Genomic DNA, 22,164 nt, shown 5'->3' with positions numbered 1-22,164 from the left:
TTCAAGTGTCCACAGAATATGAACTAAGAAAGACCACATCCTTGGCAATAAAACACAGCACCACAAAATGCACAAAATTTTAAATAATCGGAATCACATACAGTGTGTGTTCTCAGACAAAAGTAGAATGAACAATAACAATGAAACAGCAGAAAAACCTCCAAGCACTTCCAAATAAGTCAGAGAAAGCTGAAAGGGAAATAAACACTATATAAACCTGAATGAAATTAAAACATAATATATTAAAAGCTGTAGGATATATCTAAAACAATACAAAAAGGAAAATACAATACTCAATGTTTAGTACTAATATTAGTACTAAATATTTGTGTAATAAAAGTGGGAAAATACTAAATTAGCAATCTAAGCACCATGTTAACAAAGTAAGAAAAGAAATTCAAAATTAACTCAAAGCTAATAGAGGGAAGGAAATAGTAAGGAGAGTAAGTCAATGACAGAGAAACGGAAAACATAGGGAAAGAAATCAATGAAATAAAAAGTTGATTACTTGATAATATCTATAAAGTCAACAAAGATTAAGACTGGAAAGATGCTAACAAATTCAGGAATGAAATGTAATTTTACTACATACTCTGCAAACATCAAAAGAATAATAAAGGAAGGGTATAAACAACTCTATGCACATAAATCTGACAACTTAGATCAAATGAAATATTCTTTGAAACACAAAAACTACCATAACTCACCCAACACAAAAAGTAATTTAAACAATCCTGTTAAACTAAAGAAATTTACTTGATAACTTCAAAATTCCTGAAGAAGTAACTTCTGTGCCCAGATGGTTTCAACAGATATTTTACCAAATATTTACACTCAATCACTTCCAAAAAATGGAAGAGGTAACCCTTCTCAACTCACTTTACAATGTCAATATTACTGAGATATCAAAACTAGACAAAGATAATACCAAAAAAAAGAGAAAACTGTAGGCCGGCATCCCTTGTGACTATAGATATAAAATCATCTACAAAATATTAACAAATCTAATTCAGTAATATATAAACAGAACTCAATAGATCATGATCAGTTCAAGGGATACAGGATGGTGAATATTTGAGCATCAGTGTATCCCAGCAGATTAACAGGGAAAAGAAGAAAAATCTATTGATACTGGAAAACCATTTGACAAAATTCAATATCCACTTCATGATAAAAAAAATTATCAGAAAAATAAAAGTGAGGCTGACTGTGGCTATAGGCCCTAATGGCTGGGACCCGTCGCTCATCCCCACCCCTGCTCATCTCTGGACTTCAGGTTTGTTTCTTGGGACTTTAAGACAGACTTGCACTCCTCCCCACCCCATTTGGAAACTGGTTCAAGCTAGTGGCGGTGCCAGACACCAGGCTGCCTGTGGCTGCAGGCCCTAACGGCTGGGACCTGTAGCTCATCCCACCCTTGCTCATCTCTGGACTTAAGATTTGCTTCTTAGGGTTTTTTTTTTTTTTTTTTTTGAGAGATTTTCACTGTAGGGCGCGTGCGCTCGCCAGACAGAGAGAGACACAGAGACAGAAAGCGAGAAATCACCCCCCAGGGGGGATGGTCACGCCGCAATCCCTTCTCCTCCATTCTCCTCTCGGGATCTTGGGCACGCACGCACATGCACCCGGCGTGAGTTTTAAGCCACCGGGTCCGGGACACGAACTGTGGTCGACTACGTGGGAGTCCAGCGACATAGCCATTACGCTAACTGCTGGTTCCCTGGGTTTTAAGACGAACAGTCTCCTCTCAGGATTTTGGTCACTCACACACATGTGCCCAGCATGATTTTCAAGTCACCAGGTCTGGGATTCAAACTGTGCAGCTGGCCACGTGGGATTTAGCACGATTCTCAGAATCTCAGTGTTTTAAATAGCATGCAATTTTTCCTTTTCTCTTGAAGTGAAGTTTATTAGATCAGTTGGAGGCTCACCACTTCTTAGAAACAGGGAGGTCTTTGGGTTGCCCAGGACCAGTGACAACAGTGCATACTACTGGTGAGCAACAGGTAGGCAGACCAGAAGAGAGATCAACAATTTCCTAATCCTACACACCTTTTAACACTCAGAGATATCTCAAATAAGTTAAGAACTAACATATAAATTACAAGATGACTAGGAACAATCTCAAAGGCTCAAGAAATAGGAGCAACCAACAAAAGGCCTCTCCCTCAAAGGAAATCATCAAGCCCACATCACCCACAGTCAATACAATGGACATTGTGGCCATGTCAGATAAGGAATTCAGAATATATGTAGTGACCAAACTAACTGAGATGGAAGAGAAGAGACAATGAGTTCCAGGAGATGAGGAAGTCCATTCATGATTTGAAAGAAGAAACAGACACCTTAAAAAAGAACCATATGGAACTTCTAGGGTTGAAGAATGTGATACAGGAAATCAAAACCTCCCTTGAAGTTATTAAGAGTAGATTAGATCAGGAAGAAGACCGAATCTCAAATGTAGAAGACAAAACATCTGACCTAGAAAAACATATTAAGAAGATTGAGAAAACAACCAAGAAAAAATGAAGATAATATACCAGGAATACTGGATACCATCAAGTGCCCCAACATCCAGATAATAGGTATCCCAGAAGAGGAAGAAAATAATAAGGGCATTGATCATTTATTCCAGAAAATCCTGAAAGAAAACTTTCCAAACCTAGAAAGGCATTAAAATATCCAGACCCAAGAAATACATAGGATCCCAAGTAGAATCAACCGAAGAAGATCTCTCCAAGGCACATCATAGCCAGATTGGCAAAAACAACAGACAAAGACAAGATACTAAAGTTGGCAAGAGGGAAACATCAAGTTACTTACAAAGGTCACCCCATCAGGCTAACATCGGATCTCTCGGCAGAAACAATGCAGGCAAGAAAAGAATGGAAAAATATAGTCAAAGTGTTGAATGAAAAACAATTTCAACCAAGAATACCATACCTAGCAAGATTATCTTTTGTATAGGAAAAAAAAAAAGATGAAAACATTCTCAGATAAACAAAATCTGAAGGAATTTACCAACTCTAGACCAGCTCTTAAAGAGGTTCTAAAGGGAGTGCTATACTAGGAAAACTAAAAAATCAGACGGACACTTAGTAATAGGAACAGATCCAGAAATATCAATAATAACATTGAATGTTAACAGATTAAATTCTCCAATTAAGAGACACAGACTGGAAGAATAGATTAAAAAATAGAAACCTGCTATCTGTTGCCTACAAGAAACTCACCTTATGGATAAAGACATACATAGACTAAAAGTGAAGGGCTGGAAAAAGATATTTCATGCAAATGGACATCAAAAAAGGGCTGGAGTTGCGATATTGATTTCAGACAAAACAGGCTTCAAGTCAAATGCTGTAAGAAGAGACAAAGAAGGGCACTAAATAATAGTAAATGGGGTAATCCAGCAAGAAGACGTAAAGTTTATAAATATCTATGCACCCAACTCAGGAGCACCTAAGTATGTGAAAGAAAGATTGCTGGAGCAAAAAGGAGAAATAGAAACAGTATAATTGCTGGGGATCTCAACACCCCATTATCTCCTTTAGACAGATCTTCTAGGCAAAATATAAATAGAGAGGTACAGGACCTAAATGATACTATAAATCAAATGACCTTGATAGATATCTATAGAACTTTCCACCCTAAGTCCACAAAATATATATTTTTCTCACACCAGCATGGAAACTTTTCAAAGACTGACCATATGTTAGGACACAAATCAAGCCTTTACAGATTCAAAGGCATGGAAACAATATCCAGCATCTTCTCTGACCACGATGGAGTTAAACTCAAGATTAATTTCAAGAAACATCCTCGAAAATACACAAACACATGGAAACTTAACAACCGACTTCTGAATGACTTCTTCACTACTGAAGAAATTAAGTCTGAAATCAAATAAACTATGGAAACAAATGATAATGAGCATACAAGTTTCCATAATCTATGGGACATGGCAAAAGCAGTCATATAAGTGAAGTTCACAGCAATTAGTGCACATAAGAAAAAGATGGAAAGGTGGCAAGTAGATAACCTAACATCATGCTTTAGTGAATTGGAAAAACAACAACAAAAAAACTCCTAAAACTGCCAGGCGAAAAGAAATAATAAAGGTCCAAGCAGAAATAAATGAAATAGAAAATAAACAAACCATACAGAAAATAAATGAAAGCAAAAACAGGTTCTTTGAAAAGATTAACAAGGTCAACACACCATTGGCTAGACTAATAAAGAAGAAGAAAGAAAGAAACCAGATAAATCAAATACATGATGAAACAGGCAACACTACAACAGACATAATAGAAATGCAAAATATCTTTAGAGGATACTATGAGCGACTATATACCAACAAACAAGATAACTTGGAAGAGATGGACAAATTCCTGGATGCATATAATCTACCAAGATTGAGTCAGGAGAACATAGAGAAACTGAACAGACTTATAACAAGACAGGAGATTAAATCAGTAATAAATAACCTCCCGGCAAAGAAAAGGCCAGGTCCAGATGGCTTCACTTCTGAATTCTACAAAACCTTTAAGGAAAAGTTCATTCCTATCCTACTCAAATTATTTCTAAAGATTCAAAAGGAAGGAAACCTTCCAAATTCATTTTATGAAGCCTCCATCATCCTCATTCCCAAAACAGATAAGGATATGACAAAAAAGGAAAACTATAGACCAGTATGGCTGATGAATATAGATGCAAAAATTCTCAACAAGATACTCAGAAATCATATCCAACAACATACAACAAAGATTATTCATCACAACCAAGTAGGCTTTATCCCAGGGATGCAAGGGTGGTTCAACATACACAAGACCATAAATGTAATACACTATATTAACAGAAAGAAAGATAAAAAACATATGAGCATTTTAATTGATGCAGAGAAAGCACTTGATAAAATACAACATCCTTTCATGACTAAGACCTTTAGTAGATTGGTATAGAAGGGTCATTTCTTCAACACAATAAAGGCCATCTATGAAAAACCTACAGCTAACATTATACTGAATGGGAAAAAGCTGAAAGCTTTTCCACTAAAAACTGGTACTAGGCAAGGTTGCCCACTTTCTCCACTGCTTTTTAATATAGTGCTAGAAGTCTTAGTTAATGCAATCAGAAACAAGAACAACATAAAAGGCATTCAAATAGGCAAAGAAGAGTTGAAAATATCTTTATTCACAGATGACATGATGGCATACTTCGAAGACCTAAAGGTCTCCATGAAAAAACTTCTTGAAGTAATAAGTGAATACAGTAAAGTGGCAGGAAATAAAATTAACATCCAAAAATCTATAGCATTCAGAAAGTGAGAAATCACCCTCCAGGGGGGATGGTCACGCCACAATCCCTTCTCCTCCATTCTCCTCTCGGGATCTTGGGCACGCACACACACGCGCCCGGCGTGAGTTTTAAGCCACCGGGTCCGGGACACGAACCGCGGTCGACTACGTGGGAGTCCAGCAACATAGCCATTACGCTAACTGCTGGTTCCCAAGAAAATTATGAAAATCTTTAAAAAGATATTGAAAGTGACATAAAAAGTGGAAGAATAAACATGGTCAAAATAGCAATTCTACCCAAATTAATCTACATATTTAATGCAATTCCAATTGAAATACCAGAAGTATTCTTCACAGATCTAGAAAAGACAATCATAGAATTTGTCTGGAATCATAAAAGATCTCGTATTGACAAAGAAATCCTACACAAGGAGAGTGGAGCGGGAGGCATATTACTCCCTGATCCCAAGATATTCTATAAAGCTGTGATCATCAAAACAGCATGGTATTGGCATAAAAACAGACATGTGGACCAATGGAATAGAATAGAGACCCCAGAAATAACCCTCAAAGTTTACAGCAGACTGATTTTTTTTTTAGAGGTTTTTGCTACAGGATGCGTGCACTCGCCACACAGACAGAGAGAGACAGAGAGACAGAAAGTGAGAAATCACCCCCCAGGGGGGATGGCCACACCACAATCCCTTCTCCTCCATTACCCTCTCGGGATCTTGGGCACGCACGCACACGCACCCAGCATGAGTTTAAGCCACCGGATCCAGGACTTGAACCGCGGTCAACTAAGTGGGAGTCCAGCGACATGGCCATTACACTAACTGCTGGTCCCATAGCCGATTGATTTTTGACAAAGGAAACCAGTCAATCCATTGGGAAAAGGAAAACCTCTTTAGTAAATGGTGCTGGAAAAACTGGGTATCCACCTGCAGAAAGATGAAACTGAACCCCCATCTTTCACCATTAACCACAGTCAACTCAAATTTGATCAAAGATCTGATCCTAAGACTTCAAACTATAAAATTACTGGTGGAATAATGCTGGGGAACTCTGGAAGACATTGGAATAGGCAAAGATGTCTTAAATAAGACTCCCAAAGCACAGGCAATAATCCCTAAAATTAGCAAGTGGTATTATATCAGACTAAGAGATTTCTGCACAGCAAAGGACACAGTAACAAGTGTGAATCGAAAACCCTCAGAATGGGAGAATATTTTTGTAAAATATGCCTCAGACAAAAGATTGTTAACCAGAATACACAGGGAACTCAAGTACCTTATGCAAATAAAAAAGATTAACCCAATTAAAAGATGGAAAAATGAACTAAACAAAAATCTCTCTAAGAAAGACATATGAACAGCCAAAAAGCATATGAGGAAATGCTCAACATTCTTCATCATAAGGGAGATGCAGATTAAAACCACAATGAGATTCCACCTAACTCCTGTCAGAATAGCAAAGATTAAAAATATGAAAAGTGATAAGTGTTGGCAGGGATGTGGTGAAAGGGGACTTCTATTACACTGTTGGTGGGAACGTAAACTGGTTCAGCCACTGTGGAGAACGAAATAGAGGTTCCTCAAAGATCTACAAATTGAACTACCATTTGATCCAGCAATCCCATTTCTGGTTATCTACCCAAAGGACAGGAGAAGGCTCAGTTGGAAAAGCACTTGCACATCAATGTTTATTGCAGCTTTATTTACGATTGCTAAGACATGGAACCAACCCAAATGCTCACAAACTGATGAATGGATTGAAAAAGTGTGACACATATACTCTATGGAATAGTACTCAGCCATTAAAAAAAAAAAAAAAAAAACTAGATCCTGGCATTTGATAGAAGATGGTCAGATATGGAGGATCTATTGCTGAGTGAAGTAAGCCAGGATACGAAAGAAAGATATTGTATGTATCCACTTAATATATACCGATTACCTGCACTTTATGGTAGAGATCGAAATATTGGAGAGCATAAAAACAGTGAGAAGAGTTAGCGATGATAAGACAGCGTGGAACAGGGCAGGAGAAGAGAAGAGTATGGAGAAGGATAGCAAGAGAACAAATAGAGAGGCATGACATTAGTGGGATTCAGATATGGTTTATTACCTGTTCATGATCACGTGTATATTATTCTCAACTAGACAGGTCTGAGAAGTATTTCATGTTGGATAAAGTCTTTTACAAGCAAAATGATAAATAGTGATTGAATGTTTAAAAAAATAATTGGAATAATAATAATAATCTGGAAAAAGGAAAAGCTATCAGAAGATGATGATGGGGATTTTAATATCTTTGTATTGACTGATATGAATGGTATTCCTTCTGGAAAAAGAAATGTAATACACTGTAAAGTTATATGTGAGTCAATGTAATATGAACAAGATTATGATCATAATAAAAAAAATTAGAAAAGAAAACTAAAAGTTGAGGGTAACCTGCCCAACTTGATAAAGAACACCTATAAAAATACTTACAGTTAACTTCATACTTAATGGTGAACGACTAAATGCCTTCTCCTCTATGAGCTAAAGAAAAGAAGGAATATCTTCTCTCAACACTATCATTCGACATAGTGTTAGAAAACACAGCCACTGCAATAAGGCAAGAAAATGGGGGGTATACAAATGAGAAGGAATTAAATCACTTTTTCTATAAGCAGATGGTCTAAATGGGAAAATAACTAGGAATATACAAAAATAAAAAAGAAAGGAAAAAAGAAAAAAGTATCTTCTAAAACAAATGAGTTCCACAAGGTCACTGGATACAAGATAAACACAGGAAAGTTAATAATTATTCCTTGATATTAGCAACAAAAATGAGAAGACCAATATTACATACACCATTTAAAAATCACTGAGAAGAATCAAATACTCAGTGTAAAACTAGCAAAACATGTCTTAGACCACACAACACTGATGAAACAAATAAAAGAAGACTTAAATAAATGGAGAAGCATACCATCTTCAGAGATTAGAAGCCTCAACATAGCAAAGATGTCAATTCTTTCCACAGAGATACACATAGTTTTAACACAATTCCTATCAAAATCCTAGCAGGCTTTTCTGTGGATAGACAAACTTATCTAAATACTAAATGAAAAGGTAGAGGGATAAATAGCTCATTTTTCTTAAAAAAATGCTTTTAAGACTTGTTATATAATTACATTCATCAAGACAATATGGTGTTGGCAGAGGGATAAACTAATGGAACAGAATAGAAAATCCAGAAATAGCCTCATACAAATACAGCCAACTGATTTTGAACAAAAGCACAAGAGCAGTCCAATGGAAGAAGGAAAGCTTTTCAACAAATGGTGCTGAAACAATTGGACATCCATAAACAAACAAACAAACAAAAGAACCTTGACCTAAACCTTGTGCCTTGTAAAAACACTACCTCAAAATAGAATAAAACATTGGGTCATCAGAAAAGTCATGATGCATTTTTGCAGAGAAAAATACATCACGATTTTTCTGACGACCCAACTGATAGACAGACAGACAGATCAGGAATTCTCAAAAGTGAACAGTACAGAAAAAGAAATTATAAAACGGATAGAAGAGTTGAAGGGATATTTTACCAAAGAGGAAGAGATGTAGGGATGAAAAATTAGCACATGAAAAAATGTTTAATATCCTCGGCCATTGGTGAAATGCAATTATGAAATAGCAATGAACTTTCACTATATGTTTATCAGAACAGCTTAACAACTTTTTTTAATGACAACACCAAATGCTGGTAAAGGTGCAAAGGACCTGGGTCCCTTATGTGTAGTTGATGGGAATGAAGATAGTGCAGCCACTTTGGAAAAACAGTTTAGCAGCTTCCTAAAAACAAACAAAAACACAACAACAACAACAAAAACCCCACTAAACATGACCCATCTACCCAACAACAGGGCATCAATCCCAGAAAAATTAAAAATTTTGAGCATGCAAAAATCATACATCAATATTTATTGCAGCTTTCCTTGTAACAGTGAAAAGCTGGAGATAATAAAAATGCCCTTCAGCAAGTGAGTGATTAAACAAGCGGTTGTCCACTCATACCACGGAAGACCATAGCCAAGAAGCAGGAAGGAACTGTCAATACACATAAGTTGGTGGACCTCAGGGTACAATGACCCAACTTAGAATGATCACGTTCTGTATATTCCATTTATATGATGACTCGGAGTAGAGCCTTCCAGGCACTGGCTTAGTGGAGGGATTCCAGGTAAAAAATGCCACATTTGACATGGAAACTGCCCTGAGGCTGACAGTGACCTTGACGATGCCTGGGATAATGAGGAAGCCATGCTCAAAGACTGCCTAGAGCAAAAACCTTGTCTATCCAATAGCTTTCCCACTGCCCATTCAGGTTATACCTGGAACAGACCCTAAGCTGAGCCCCCCATGGTCACTGGTCACCTGCTTGAAGCTGCGCTTGCTCAGAGGACCAGCAGTTGTTGTTGCCTGTTCAGAAGACCAGCAGTTAGTGTCAGACATTTCCTAGCAAAACACCTGCTGGACCCACTGAATGATTTTTATAGCCCTGGCCACACTCCACCCCTAGGACAGGGACCCTGCATGACATCACCACATAATAGCAGATCCCTGCTGTCCTGGCTCCTCACCCCAAGAGAGCAGAGCCCGAGGCCAGGGATTCTGTGTGATGATAGTCTGAAGCCCTCCAAGTGCCCATGCAAGTTGCGTCCCAGAACTCAGGACGTGTTTGCTCATGAAGCCTCATCAAGATCACAGCTAATGGAACGCACACTCTTCCCCCATCCTGACCAGCTCCAAGGCTCGGCGTGGCCAGGGCTGGGGGCTGGGTGAGCAGAGATAGGCAGATAGAGGCCCATGAAAATGGGCTGGGGAGCTGTGGGAAGGTGAGGGCTGCTCTGTGCAATCTGCACCTGTCACTCACACCAACCCTGGCTGGTGCCTAGGCTAGGGCTGGCCTCTCCAGGACCCATCCCTTCAAAGAGACTGCCCTCTGTTACTGCCCCATGTAACCCATGGTGCCTCCTATGTGTTCTCACTGTATTTCTTCTCAGCTCAGACCTGTTTCACTAAACACAAGCCAGTGTCCAGTCTGGGGCAGGTCCTCCATGAAATCTGGCCTGACCCTAGCCTCCATCCATAGGGAGACCTGGGACCTGGGGGGCAGGGGAATTGCCAGAGGCTGCCTATGGGTCAAAGAAGCTGGCATTGGAACTAGGCACCGGGGTGCAGAGGCTGGAGGTGGAGCCCGCCAAGAAGACAGAGTTTTTCAGGGCTGGCCAGGCTGCAGACAGCAGTGCAAGGGAAGATGGACAGCAACAGAGTTCCTACTGGCAGGACAGAAGGGAGTCCAACCTTGGATAATGGAGGGGATGCTAGGACAAGGGCCAGGTAGGTAGGTGGGTCAGATTGGGGAAGGTCCTGGGATGGACAAAGGATGAGTCCCTGGGAATATCATGACAGTGTGATGAGAGCTCAGGAACCCTAAGCATGAACGTGAGACCCGTGAGTGTGCGCCAGCTGTCCAGGTGACAGAGGGACCCCAGATAACACTGCAGACACCGTCTCTTATTGTTCTCAGGGGAGGCAGGAGGGCACAAAGTGAGAAGGGGATGTCTTGGCCAAGGAGGCGAGAGGGCTGCAGCTGAGCAATATCCTCTTAGGACAACGCTGGTGGCTCAGGAATGTGGCATGTGGGGTAGTGCAGGTGACCCAGGAAGACCGAGCAGAGGGCCCTTGCTGCTCCCAGCGCTCTGGCAAAGGGATGAGGCTAGACATGCCCCAGAAAATCAGGTCTAGCAGCTGGCTCTGCAGCTCCTTCCAAGCCTACAGGGCCTGGGGAGGTGGGTCTGCTGCTGTGCCACCTGAAACATGAGCTGAGTCCTCTCCCACAGAGAGGAAGAGCAGTTATCCCCAGAAGGCCGGCATGTCTGCCCAGGAAAAGGCCCTGAGCAATGGAAGTAGAGTGATGTGCACCTTCCAGCTCACTGCGGGGCTTGGGCAGAGGAGCCCCAGGCCCCACTTCCACTGCTCTCTCTCACCTCAGAAGATTGCACACTCTGGTCTCTAAGAATGTTGAATTCCTGTTCATCGTGGGTTCTTTCAGAATGAATATGACTTTTTTTTAAAGAGATTTTTTTTACTACAGGGCATGTGTGCTCACTGGAGAGACAGAGAGACAGAAAGCGAGAAATCACCCCCAGGAAGGACGGTCATGCTGCAATCTCTTCACTTTCCTCCTGGGATTTTGGGAACACATGCACTCGGCATGAATTTTAAGCTGCTGGATCTGGGACTCGAACCATGGTCAGCCATGTGGGAGTCCAATGATATGACCATTGTGACAACTGCTGGTCCCAAATCGAGTGTGACTTAGACATGTGAAATGAAACACTAATTATCTGGATGACAATTTGGGTGGTAGTTAAACTGCGCAGCTGAGCTCTCTCATCTTCATCCTGGCCCTGTGGGGTAACGTGGAGTTGGGGTGGGGGTAGGGGTGGGGGCAGCGCAGAGGTTTGGGAGGATAACAGCCACCAGATTTACTTACCTGCTCTGGCAACATGGCACAGGAGGTAGCCTAAGATGCTGCTATGACAAACTCTGATAAAACATTTAAACACACACACAAACAGGCGCCAGCATGTGACGTGGTTATTAAGGCACTAGATCCCACATGGCTGACTCCATGGTTCAAGTCCTGGTCCCAGTGGCTCGAAAAACACACTGGGTATGTGTGTGTGCATACCTTAAATCTGATAGGATGGAGAAATGGAAGAGAAGGGACTGCAGCATGACCAGGCTCCACTGGAGGGCTGCTGTCTCCTTCTTCCTCTCTTTGTTTCTGTCACTCTGTCTCTCTTTCGTAAGCATACATGCCCCTTGGCAATAAAAATATATAATTAAAAAATTAAAAACTAAATAAATAATAAAATAACAACTGAGCTGGCATAATACAGGACATTCTCAGAGACCAGGGAGGAATCTAGGTGGGACAGGAAAGCTGAAACTGCAAAGACTTCCACCTTGGAGACTTCCAGCAATTCTGAAGTGATGCACTCTTCAGGGAACATTCTCAGGACACAAGTGAACAGCTAGGGCCTGAGTGAGGCAGGAAGTGAGGTAAAGGCCTCTTCCAGAATCCCCAGCCTGAGGGGATCCATCCCCTCAAACAGGGACCGGGGGAGCTCGGGCCTGGGAGAGGAGGAGTATCACCCAGGACCAGCTCTACAAAGGAGGGGACCCTCCTGGAACTGGTGCACGGTGCTGGTCAGGGCCCAAATCCCAACTCCCTAAGCCATAAGCCATGAGCCAAGTGTTCAGTCTCCGGCAGCCGCCAGATGCCTGGCGGATGGATGCAAAGGCCATCTTTGATGGAATACACCATAAACAGAACTCTCAGGGAACTGTTAGAGAAGTTCCAGCAAATACCAGCTCTCAGGCCAAAGCACACACAAACCACCATGAGTGAGAACTGGCAGGATCATGCACTTCTTGAGCAGCCTCTAAACACACAGTAGGGAGGTCTCTTCAAAAGGCCTGAAACCTGTAAGGGTGGAGAAAACTAAGTGGAGAAAGCAGAAACATGGTTTGAAAACAGGAGATTGTCCCTAACAGCACAAAGGAGGCTGGAAGGAGCTGGTGACAGAGAGGGCAAGGCAATCCCAGTGGCGCAGGTGCAGGTGGCAAAGGCTGCTCTGGGCACATGCTGCCTATGAGGCTGTGTTACATCCGGGGTTCACTCCAGGCTCCTGCCACACAGCCCTCACTGACCTAAGGGGCGGCCAGTGGAGTCTTCCCTGGGGGAAAATCAGGGTCTCTGCCTAGGGTTTCAGGCACAAGGTCTGTGGGGCTGAAGTAAATGATGAGGACACCCCTCCCACTGTGTTCTCCCCACTGGAGTCCAGTATTGCACCCAGAGGCCCCTGGCAGTTTAGAAGACTCGACTGTTATTGAGAGCTCTGAACCCTACTCCACCTAGCTGCCTGCATTGGTGTCTGTCAGCCAAGTTCATCTCCACCTCCAGCTTCTGTATCCCTCCCCCAGACACCCCAATCTTCTGCCTCCCACTGATGAGTGAGAATTTACAGGTTTGTCTTTCAGGGCCTGGTTTACTTCACTTAGTATTATTTCCTCCAGGTCCACCCTGATTTGATCATTACACAATGGATACATGTTTAGAAAAACAATACTGGACCCCATAAGTATACACAACTATTTTACATAAATTAAAAATCATAATACTGATTAAAAAATAAAAATAAGACCTGGGGGCCAGTCAGTGACATGGTAGTTAAAGTGACTGGCTCCCACATAGCTAACTGCATGATTCAAGTCCTGGACCCAGGAGCTTAGAATACATGCTGAGTGTATGTGTGTGCATGCGCAAAATCCTGAAAGGAGAATGGAGGAAAAGGGATTGTGGTGTGATCATCCCCCCCGCCCCCGCCCTGGGTGGGGGGGAGTGCTTTCTCACTTTCTCTCTCTCTCTGACTCTTAACTGTAATCACATATGCCCTGTAGCAAATTTTTAAAATGAATAAATAAATAAGACCTGAAGGGAACCCAAGAAAAAGGTGGAAAATCCTGACACCCTGCATAAAGACAAAGAGGGAAACCTCCCTCTAGAGCAGCACTTCTAGTCAGTCCTGTTAGGCATATTTACTTATTTCCTCTGTGAATGTGAGAGAGGGAGAGAGGGAGAGACAGAGAGGCCGAGAAACCCCAACAGGGTCTTGAAGCTATAATTTCTGTAGCCTCAGACAGTCCCAGATCATGGGCACATGGGTGCCTGGTGTACTCAAGGAGGTTAGATGTAAACCCAAAGCCTCCTCATGTGGGCCAGCCTTGCAGAATACTGTGTTTTACTGCTGTATTCCTGTCCAGTCCCCTACTGTACCCCAACTTAAATGAAGAACAAATCAGTAAGGGCCATTAGATATCTACAGAATACAAAGTTAGAGATGAAGCCGGGGAAAGAGGAAAAAAGTGGCTCAGAGGAACCAGGCATCTCTAAGGCAAGAAAATTTTTTAAAAAATAAAAACTCAATGAGGGGGCTGGCAGGTGATATGGTGGTTTAAGGCATTGGATTCCTACATGGCAGACTGAGGTTCAAGTCCCGGACCTGGCAGCTTGCTTTCTCGCTTTCCCCCATGTCTCCCTCTGGTCAAATTAAATAGCAACAACAACAACAACAAATGGAATTAAGTAAATAAATCATTCTTAAAAAGAAAAAAGAAAAAAAACCTCAAGGAGATGAAAGAAAAAAGTGGGAATAGCATGCCGTAAAAAGAAATATTCAGAAAATAAAAGGGAGTTCATGGGAATTTTGCTTTAAATGTGGCCCTATAAATAAAAATCTCAATAGAAGTGTTGGATAATGAAGTTAAAAACTCTTCTAGAAAATGAAGAGGGTAGAAAGAGAGACCCATCACCCAAATAATAGGATTTTCGGGAAAAAAGGAACAGGGAAAATGAAGAAAAAGAAATAATCCACGAATTAATTCCTGAGTATTTTCACAGGTGGATCTATGGGGGTCCCTGTCACGAAGCATGGAATGGACCTAAGTGAAGGTGCACCATAGCGCAAGTTCAGAACACAAGCACACAAAGCAGATTCTGCGAGCTGCCTGAGGGTCAGAAAGCACAACGGGTCCCATCCAAGGCTCGTCCAAGCGCCCAGAGTGAGGACAGCACTGAGCTCCTCAGCAGCAACCTTAGAACCAGAGCACAGAAAAGCACAACTGTCAGAGGAAGAAAGACCATCACCAACGGTGGTGGGCCCAATCACTGTGTCTCCCAAATCCCAATGTAGAAGCCCCAGCTCCCCGGTGTGATGGTACTGGGGCTGGGCTGCAAGAAGAACCAAGTAACTCCATATTAAATCCAAGGCCACAGGCTAAAATCCTACAGACTGGCCTTGAGCTTGTTTTCTTTTTTTTGGCATAATAATTCTTGTTCTTTTTTTTTTTTTTTTTGAGAAACAAATCATAGTTTTGGTAAGATTTTACAGAGACCAGAGCACAGATCTTGAGACTGCAACCCAAGAAGCAGACGTGTTCCAAGAAGATAAAAACATCTGTCCTGATGACCCAGTGCAGCTGATGCAGCTGTAGCTGAAAACAACGATCCCAATGGCAATGAGTCTCCTGCATGGGACCAATGAGATGATGAGCTACAGTGCTGGGCAAAAACGGCACGTGGCAGGGCCAGCAGGTGACCTGGTGGTCAAGGCATTGGAGTCTCACATGGTCAACCGTGGTTCAAGTGCTGGACCTAGTGGCTTGAAAATCACGCCAGGCACAAAAGTGTGCATGCCCAAAATCCAGAGATGAGAATGGAGGACAAGTGATTATGGCACAGTCATCCCCCAGGGGTAGGGGGTGATTTCTCATTTTCTCTCTCTGTCTTTGTGTGTGTGTCTCTCTCTCACCAGTGAATGCCTAGGGGTATGGCAAAAAAAAAAAAAAAAAAAAACAAAAAAAACACTCCAGCATATGGCTCTCCTCTCTTCCTTATAAAGGAAGGGGACAGGACCAAATGGTCTTAGAACAGTAGTCCACAATCTTCCTAAATTGCTGGCTTCTTGAACAAAACTACCTTTCCTTTCCATCATCACCTGTCTCTTGAGTATTGGCTTTTGAGCAGTGAGGATCTGAATTTGGGTCTGGTGCTAGTTCCACCAGGTTTCAGTACAAGGTGGCGGGGCCCTTAGTGGTGATTAGGTTTAGATGAGGTCATGATGGGACATGTGCCTTTACAAGGAGAGGACAAGAAACCAGCGCCCCCTGATGGTTCTGCAAGCCAGGAAGAGAGGCTGCAGAAGGAACCAACCCTCCTAGACCTTGATGGCAGACTTCCAGCCTCCAGAATGATGAGAAGATGAGTGTCTGTGTTGAAGTCCCCAGGCTGCTATTTGCTGGGCAGTCTAAGCTAACAAAGACACCTCCTGTGTCCCTCCCCATCCACCAAAATCAGGGAGTGAGGCTGGGGAAGACCCCTGTGACTCAGAGACCAGAAGTCAATCACAGGAGAGAAAAAGGGCCAGAGGGCCGGCCTTAGAGGATGTAGAGGATGGTCAGTCAAGGTTCAAACAAACAGAAATCTGACCTGAATGAATACCCTGAGAGGTGACTTAGCATATAGGGGCAGGTTAATTTATACAGAACACCAAAGAGCAAAAAACACAAAACTCAGGTGATACAGGGAGTTTGCAGGGAAAAGCTGTGCACAGCCTCCACAGGGTTACAAGCATGCAAACAGCACATCCTGACCCAGCCAGACTGCAGGGTCTATGTTGGGATGGTGGCTAGGGAGAGGGTGGGACAGAGGCTGGATCCCAGGCCTCACCTACCTTGTCATCATCCTCACAGGTCATGACATTGGAGAAGGGGATCTCAGCCTTGAACATCTTCCGGCAGTGCATGAGCTGCACCAGCAGGTAGCACACAGTCTTGAACTTCATCCTCTTGGCAGGCTTGATATCCGACAGAATCAGGCCTGGAAATATCTGTGCAAACACATGATGGGCAAGAGAAATGCTGTGGTGAAGACACATTTTGCCCCTCTGGCTGGGAACGTGTCCTTGATGGCAGCAGCCAGCCCAGGGCTCTGGGACCCCTCTGCTCATTGCCTACTTTGGACCAAGCACTGGAGAATCTACTAGGAATAGAGCAGCGATTGGAACAATCTGTTCTCAAACCATACTGAGGGCCTCGAAATACAAAGTGTGAACCAAATCCCAGAGCAGGGCAAAGGGAAGTTTAGGCCCAGTGAGGTGTGTCCACCTGAGGGCTTGGGACAAACATCACTTCCCAACTTCTGCCATCTCATTCAGTTCCCAACGCTTCCCATTCTAGAGATGAGGAAAGAGGCTGGAGATGGGGACTGCTGGGCAGCTAAGAGGCTGGGTCTGCCCTAGCTGAGGCTAAGGGTCCCATGACCTCATAGTCCTCGAGGCCTGGGCTGCCATCTGCGAAGTGAGATGACTATCACCCCCAGGGGCCTTATCAAAGTCACACGAGGTGGTATCCGAATAGGAATCCAAGACACCTCAAGGATGAAGGCAGGTCATCCTTACCAGGTGTCCTGTCCTCCCCAAGAGATCTGGGGCTCCACCCCTGCACCCCCAACACTCGACCCCAGTGTTCCTTCAGGAACATGAGGCCCACAGCTGGCTGGTTCACAGGCACTGGCCACACTCTTGGCCTAACTACCAAGGCCCACACCTGACCCTACACCCTAACATTACACCCACACCTGACCAAGTATCCACACCTGACCCACCCTTCCACCTGACCCAGTCCCTTACCCAGCCCAGCCCCCCACCTTAGCCTGCACCTCCACCTGCCCCTGCCTCTGACCTGAGCCTGCCCTTAACCTGAGCTGCACCTCACCTGGCCTTGCACCCCCACCTAATCCTGCACCCCTCACCTGACCTGGCACCCTCACCTGACCCTGCCTTTCACATAAGCTGCGACGCTCACCTGATACTGTGTCCCCACCTGACCCTGAGCCCCCACCTGAGCTGCACCCCTCACCTGACCCTGCATCCCCACCTGATCCTACCTCCTACCTGAGCTGCCTCCCACCTCTCACCTGACCCTGCATCTCTCACCTGCCATCCTGCTCTCCCTGCAGGGCTCTCATGCTCGCTTTGCAGGGGAGACCAGGAGAGAGGGAGGACAAGGCCAGCCCAGCCCCAAGATGGCCTGGTCTCTGATTGCTGGTGTTCTGTTCAGTCCTCCCTCTTACGGTCCCCCACACAACTCCAAGTGGCAAGGCCCAGGGCACAGTGTGGAGGTGACTCCCCACCAAGCAGCAAGCCCACAGGAGAAGGAGTGTTTGGAGGAGGAAGTGAAGCTCTGCACAGGCCTGGCTGTTCAAGGGGCAGTCAAGTAGGGAACTTTCCACTGCCTACCTTCCGCCGATGGGATGGCACAATGAAAAAGGTCTCAATGTTGTGAGTTTTCAAGAAACTGTTCCTCTCATGTCCATAACCCGGCTCCACCTCATAGTCTCCATTCAGGCACGCTAAGGTTGTCTTTGTGATGTGAACCTTCCTGCAAGAAGAGAAGGCAGAGATGCAAATGGCATTGTGGGCCGCTGAGATCTGCACCGCGAGGCCCTGAGTGCCAGGGAGCACATGTGGCATCCATGTGCTGGGATGGGACAGGCCAGCACAGGCTCTAAAATGCCCTCTTTCCAGGGCAGCAGCAACATAGGCTACCTATTGTGGGCAGCCCTGAAGAGCCAGGGGTGGGCGGCTCGTGTCCCTAAGGCCACAGATGGCCAGTTAAGGGACCAGGCATTGTGCAAGGACAGCAGGGGCTATGGAGAGGACCATAGGGTGGACTGACACACTCTGGCAGCTAATGGGGGGGGGGACAGCTAGAAAAATCCTACAAAGTGGGGATGCTAGGTCAAGTTAGGGGTGCAGGATTAGGTGGGGGCACAGGGCCAGGTGAGAGGTGCAGCTCAGGGACTGGGAGATAGAAGAGAGGAGGGGAGAAGGGCAGGTGGATAGAAGGTCAGTGAGAAAGAAAAGGGGGAGCTCCCCGAGCACCTGGGAGCAAGGCTCAAGACAGGAGCTCGCCACCATCCACGTGGAAGGCAGTACCATCTGTGAACTTGCCAGAAATGCCATTGGCTGCCATGGCCGAGGGCTACCTTCCATGGATGGCTCTGCAGTGGCTTTGAGGAGGATTTCCACACTTAGCCCTAAGAACCACAGTCCTGTAATCTCCCTTCTGTGTTATTTCGCAGCCGCTGCTCAGACCGCCAACTCCTCAGAATACCAGGGCCCCTCAGCCATGCCAGGGGCTCAGCGTAAAGGAAGAGCTTCCACATGAGTCATCTGGGAGGACCAGTAAGAACGTAGGCCCAAGGATGCCAGCCCTCTGGGTGGGGAAGGCCCTGAGAGGGGAGACAGAAGGAGGCCCCAGCGCTGTGCAGAAAGGTGGGCCAGAGCTGATGGTGGAGGTGCTGCCCTGAACAGGCAGAGTGATGTGTGAGCACCAGAATTGGTGCATGACAGAAGCGGACATGTGTGATGCCCAGACATATGCTGCCAGCTCCTCATAGGGGGAAACTGGGGATCGCGACCGCATGACTTCTGGGCCATGACATCATTCTCCCCAGCCTACTGCCGTGAGATGGGAAAGGTAACCTGCATTCCATTCTCCAGGTAGTCTTTTATAGACCAGGGCATACTGACTTCATCTAATGGTGAGGACAAAGGAGGCTGGTGAAATGGAAGGCCCCTGAAAGCACACACCCATGAGGGTGCATCCTGGCTCCAGAAGGAAATCAATCACTTCCCGGAGGGGTTCTTGTCGCAGCACTGTCCAGGACAATGTTCAAGAAAATAAAACCAGAAAAAAGCAAAACAGGGAAGTGATATGAGCCACAAGAAGAGCCCGTGCCACCAGCAAAGTAGCCACTGCACCTGCCTCTGGACCTCTAATCCACAGCCACCCTTCTGCAGACCAGGCTCCCAGGGGTTAAGGGCCCAGAGAAGGGTGCTAGTAGGGCTGGATGGGACCCCCCTACAGGGAGGCACACTGGAGGTGTGGCTGGGATGGTCTTGACACTGAGGGACAAATCAGAACACCTTGCAGACACCCCCAGGAGCATGGCCAAACCTGGGGCGAGGACTCAGGCTGAGGGGGCATGGCCACCACCCCAAGCCCTGTCCCAACTCACCCTGGCAGGCCAGCGGCTTCCATGACATTGGCTAGGGTCACGTCGTTGGACCACACATCGTATTGCCACTTGCGCAGGCCCAGGACACCACAGAGGACCCGACCGGTGTGCAGCCCCACGCGCATGTTCAGGTCCACCTCAGTGGCCTCGGCCACAGACCTGCAACACAGGCAGAGTATGGGGCTGGGGCCCCCCAGCACCACCATGGACACTGCTGAGGACTGCTCCCCAAGGCCCCAGCAACAGGAGGGGTGGGACTCATGCCTGCTGCACCACAGCTTCCTTGTGCTGGGACCAGGCACATGGAAATCTCACAGTACCTTCCCACCCTGCTGTGATTTTTTGGTGCAAGGTGGGCAGTACCACCGCAGCAGGGTCTCCTTCTCACACCATGGCATGACAGTTCAGGGGGCTCCCCACACCCATCCCTGCCCAGGAAAGCACTCAGAGGAAAATAAGCCAGGACCTGAGAACCCCAAAATCACTGTTAACTTATCCTTGGGGAGCAACACCAGGGTGGTGTGGACTAACAACGGACTCCACATGGCCACTGCCCCATCAGAAGGGCAGCCAAAGGCAGGTGACCCACTGGAAAACCGGGACAAGATGCCGGCCAAGCACTGTGCTCTGCTTCCATCCCATTCCCTTCCTGACATGCACTCAACCCCAGGCCTCAGGGTTGGAGATGAAGACTGTGTCTACATGTCAGCCTGGTGACCAGAGGGGCACTGATAGGCACTGGGATGGAGAGGGCGGAGCTCGGGAAGTGTCCTAGGGAGCAAACCAGAGTTGAAGCAGGTGCTGAGAGAACTCAGGATTTCTAGGGATCTCGGTCAGCCTAGTTGACTCCAAGCCTCAGCTTCCTAGTGCGTAAGCCCAGCTCCGGCAAAACTGGCTCTGATGATTTCTGAAGTCACCCAACTGCGCCCTGGTGCACCCTGATGCTTATGGGAGCAGGCCAACCTACTTCTCCCATTCCACCAGGTGTCCAAGTATAAAACAAGGTGCAACACCAACCCCTCAACACTATCAAGCAGGGCCCATGACAGCAAAGCTGGCCAACCCCTTATTGTGCCTCAACCCTGCTGTGTGCTCTGCCTGAGTCCTGTCCTGGAGGCCTCTGGGCATCTCGTCATCCTAATAACACAGGTCATGAGAAGCCCAGACTTAACCTGCTTATCTGAGAAGGAACTGTCTGTCTCCCCACCCTGATGCCCCCAAAGAGGCTGAAGGAGCTCCTGTAGGGCTAAGCCCCCATGGCCTCTGGCCACCCTCTTGGCTTGTCATTCTAACAGGAACAGCTCGGTCCATCACAACCACTGCCCCATACAAGGGCCTGTCCCTAAGAACCAGGTCACACAGCAGCCCCTCAGTACTCTGAGACAGTGGCTGCCAAGCTTTGTGTCCCAGAATGCAGGACTCTGGAACCAGACACATCTAGATGATATCCTGAGGGTCCTAGCCCACGCAGAGCTTCAGGAGCCGCTGAAGTTCATTTTCCACAGGTTTACCAGGAGAGGTACTTGGGAGCTCAACTACTGCTGTATCTATAGTAGCTACTTTGTTTTACACATTTTGAATGCAATTTGTTTTAAATTTGCATTTAATTTTTTCAGTTGTTTGTCAATCTCCAATTAGAGGCACTGAAATAAAACATCAAAGTTAAAATTTACTTTTCAAAAATGGAAGTGATGAACATTGCAGGTGCTGTTTCTGTGTACTTTTAGCATTTATACTGCTGCCAGTATGAAAGGCAGGGACTTCTGGAATGCATGTCCCCCCTCATGTCCACCAGAACAGTGCATTAGGCTCCCCACGCAGCCCCTTGCCAGTCTCCAACAAATCCACACTCTCAGGGCACCGACTACGCAGAGCTTTCTGCCAATCCCTCCACCCCTGATCTTTCCCAATACTCTGCCTCAAATATCTCCATTCTGGAAACATCAGAGCTGACATTAATTGGACAATTACAAGGTGAGTATTTCCGACTCCGAGAAGCTGAAATGTGAAATGCTCCAAAGTCTGAAACTCTTTGAGCACTGATATGAAGCCACAAGTGGAAATGTTCACGTTCAACCTCATGTGGTAGGTCACCATCAAAATGCTGCAATACGAGGTACAGTATAAATTACCTCCAGGCTATGCTACACGTATGTGCTTA

The 22,164-nt window shown here is 45.4% G+C and overlaps 1 protein-coding gene across 2 annotated transcripts in view; it reads right to left on the bottom strand.

The window, feature by feature from the left end:
- Nucleotides 1-22,164, bottom strand: part of ADCY1 (adenylate cyclase 1) — a 153,592-nt gene that overhangs the window by 44,422 nt on the left and 87,006 nt on the right. For both annotated transcript variants that reach the window (XM_014583186.2, XM_006166037.3), the window contains exons 6-8: nucleotides 20,004-20,162; nucleotides 18,220-18,361; nucleotides 16,654-16,809 (exon numbers count right to left, since the gene is read on the bottom strand). In XM_014583186.2, coding sequence (XP_014438672.1) covers nucleotides 16,654-16,809; nucleotides 18,220-18,361; nucleotides 20,004-20,162 — 457 coding nt within the window. The remainder of the gene's footprint in view (nucleotides 1-16,653; nucleotides 16,810-18,219; nucleotides 18,362-20,003; nucleotides 20,163-22,164) is intronic.

This window comes from Tupaia chinensis, unplaced genomic scaffold (assembly GCF_000334495.1).
Source record: "Tupaia chinensis unplaced genomic scaffold, TupChi_1.0 Scaffold144150_1, whole genome shotgun sequence".
Taxonomy (NCBI): domain Eukaryota; kingdom Metazoa; phylum Chordata; class Mammalia; order Scandentia; family Tupaiidae; genus Tupaia; species Tupaia belangeri.
Note: the sequence above shows the minus strand (reverse complement) of the source record. Positions and strands in the feature narration are given on the sequence as shown.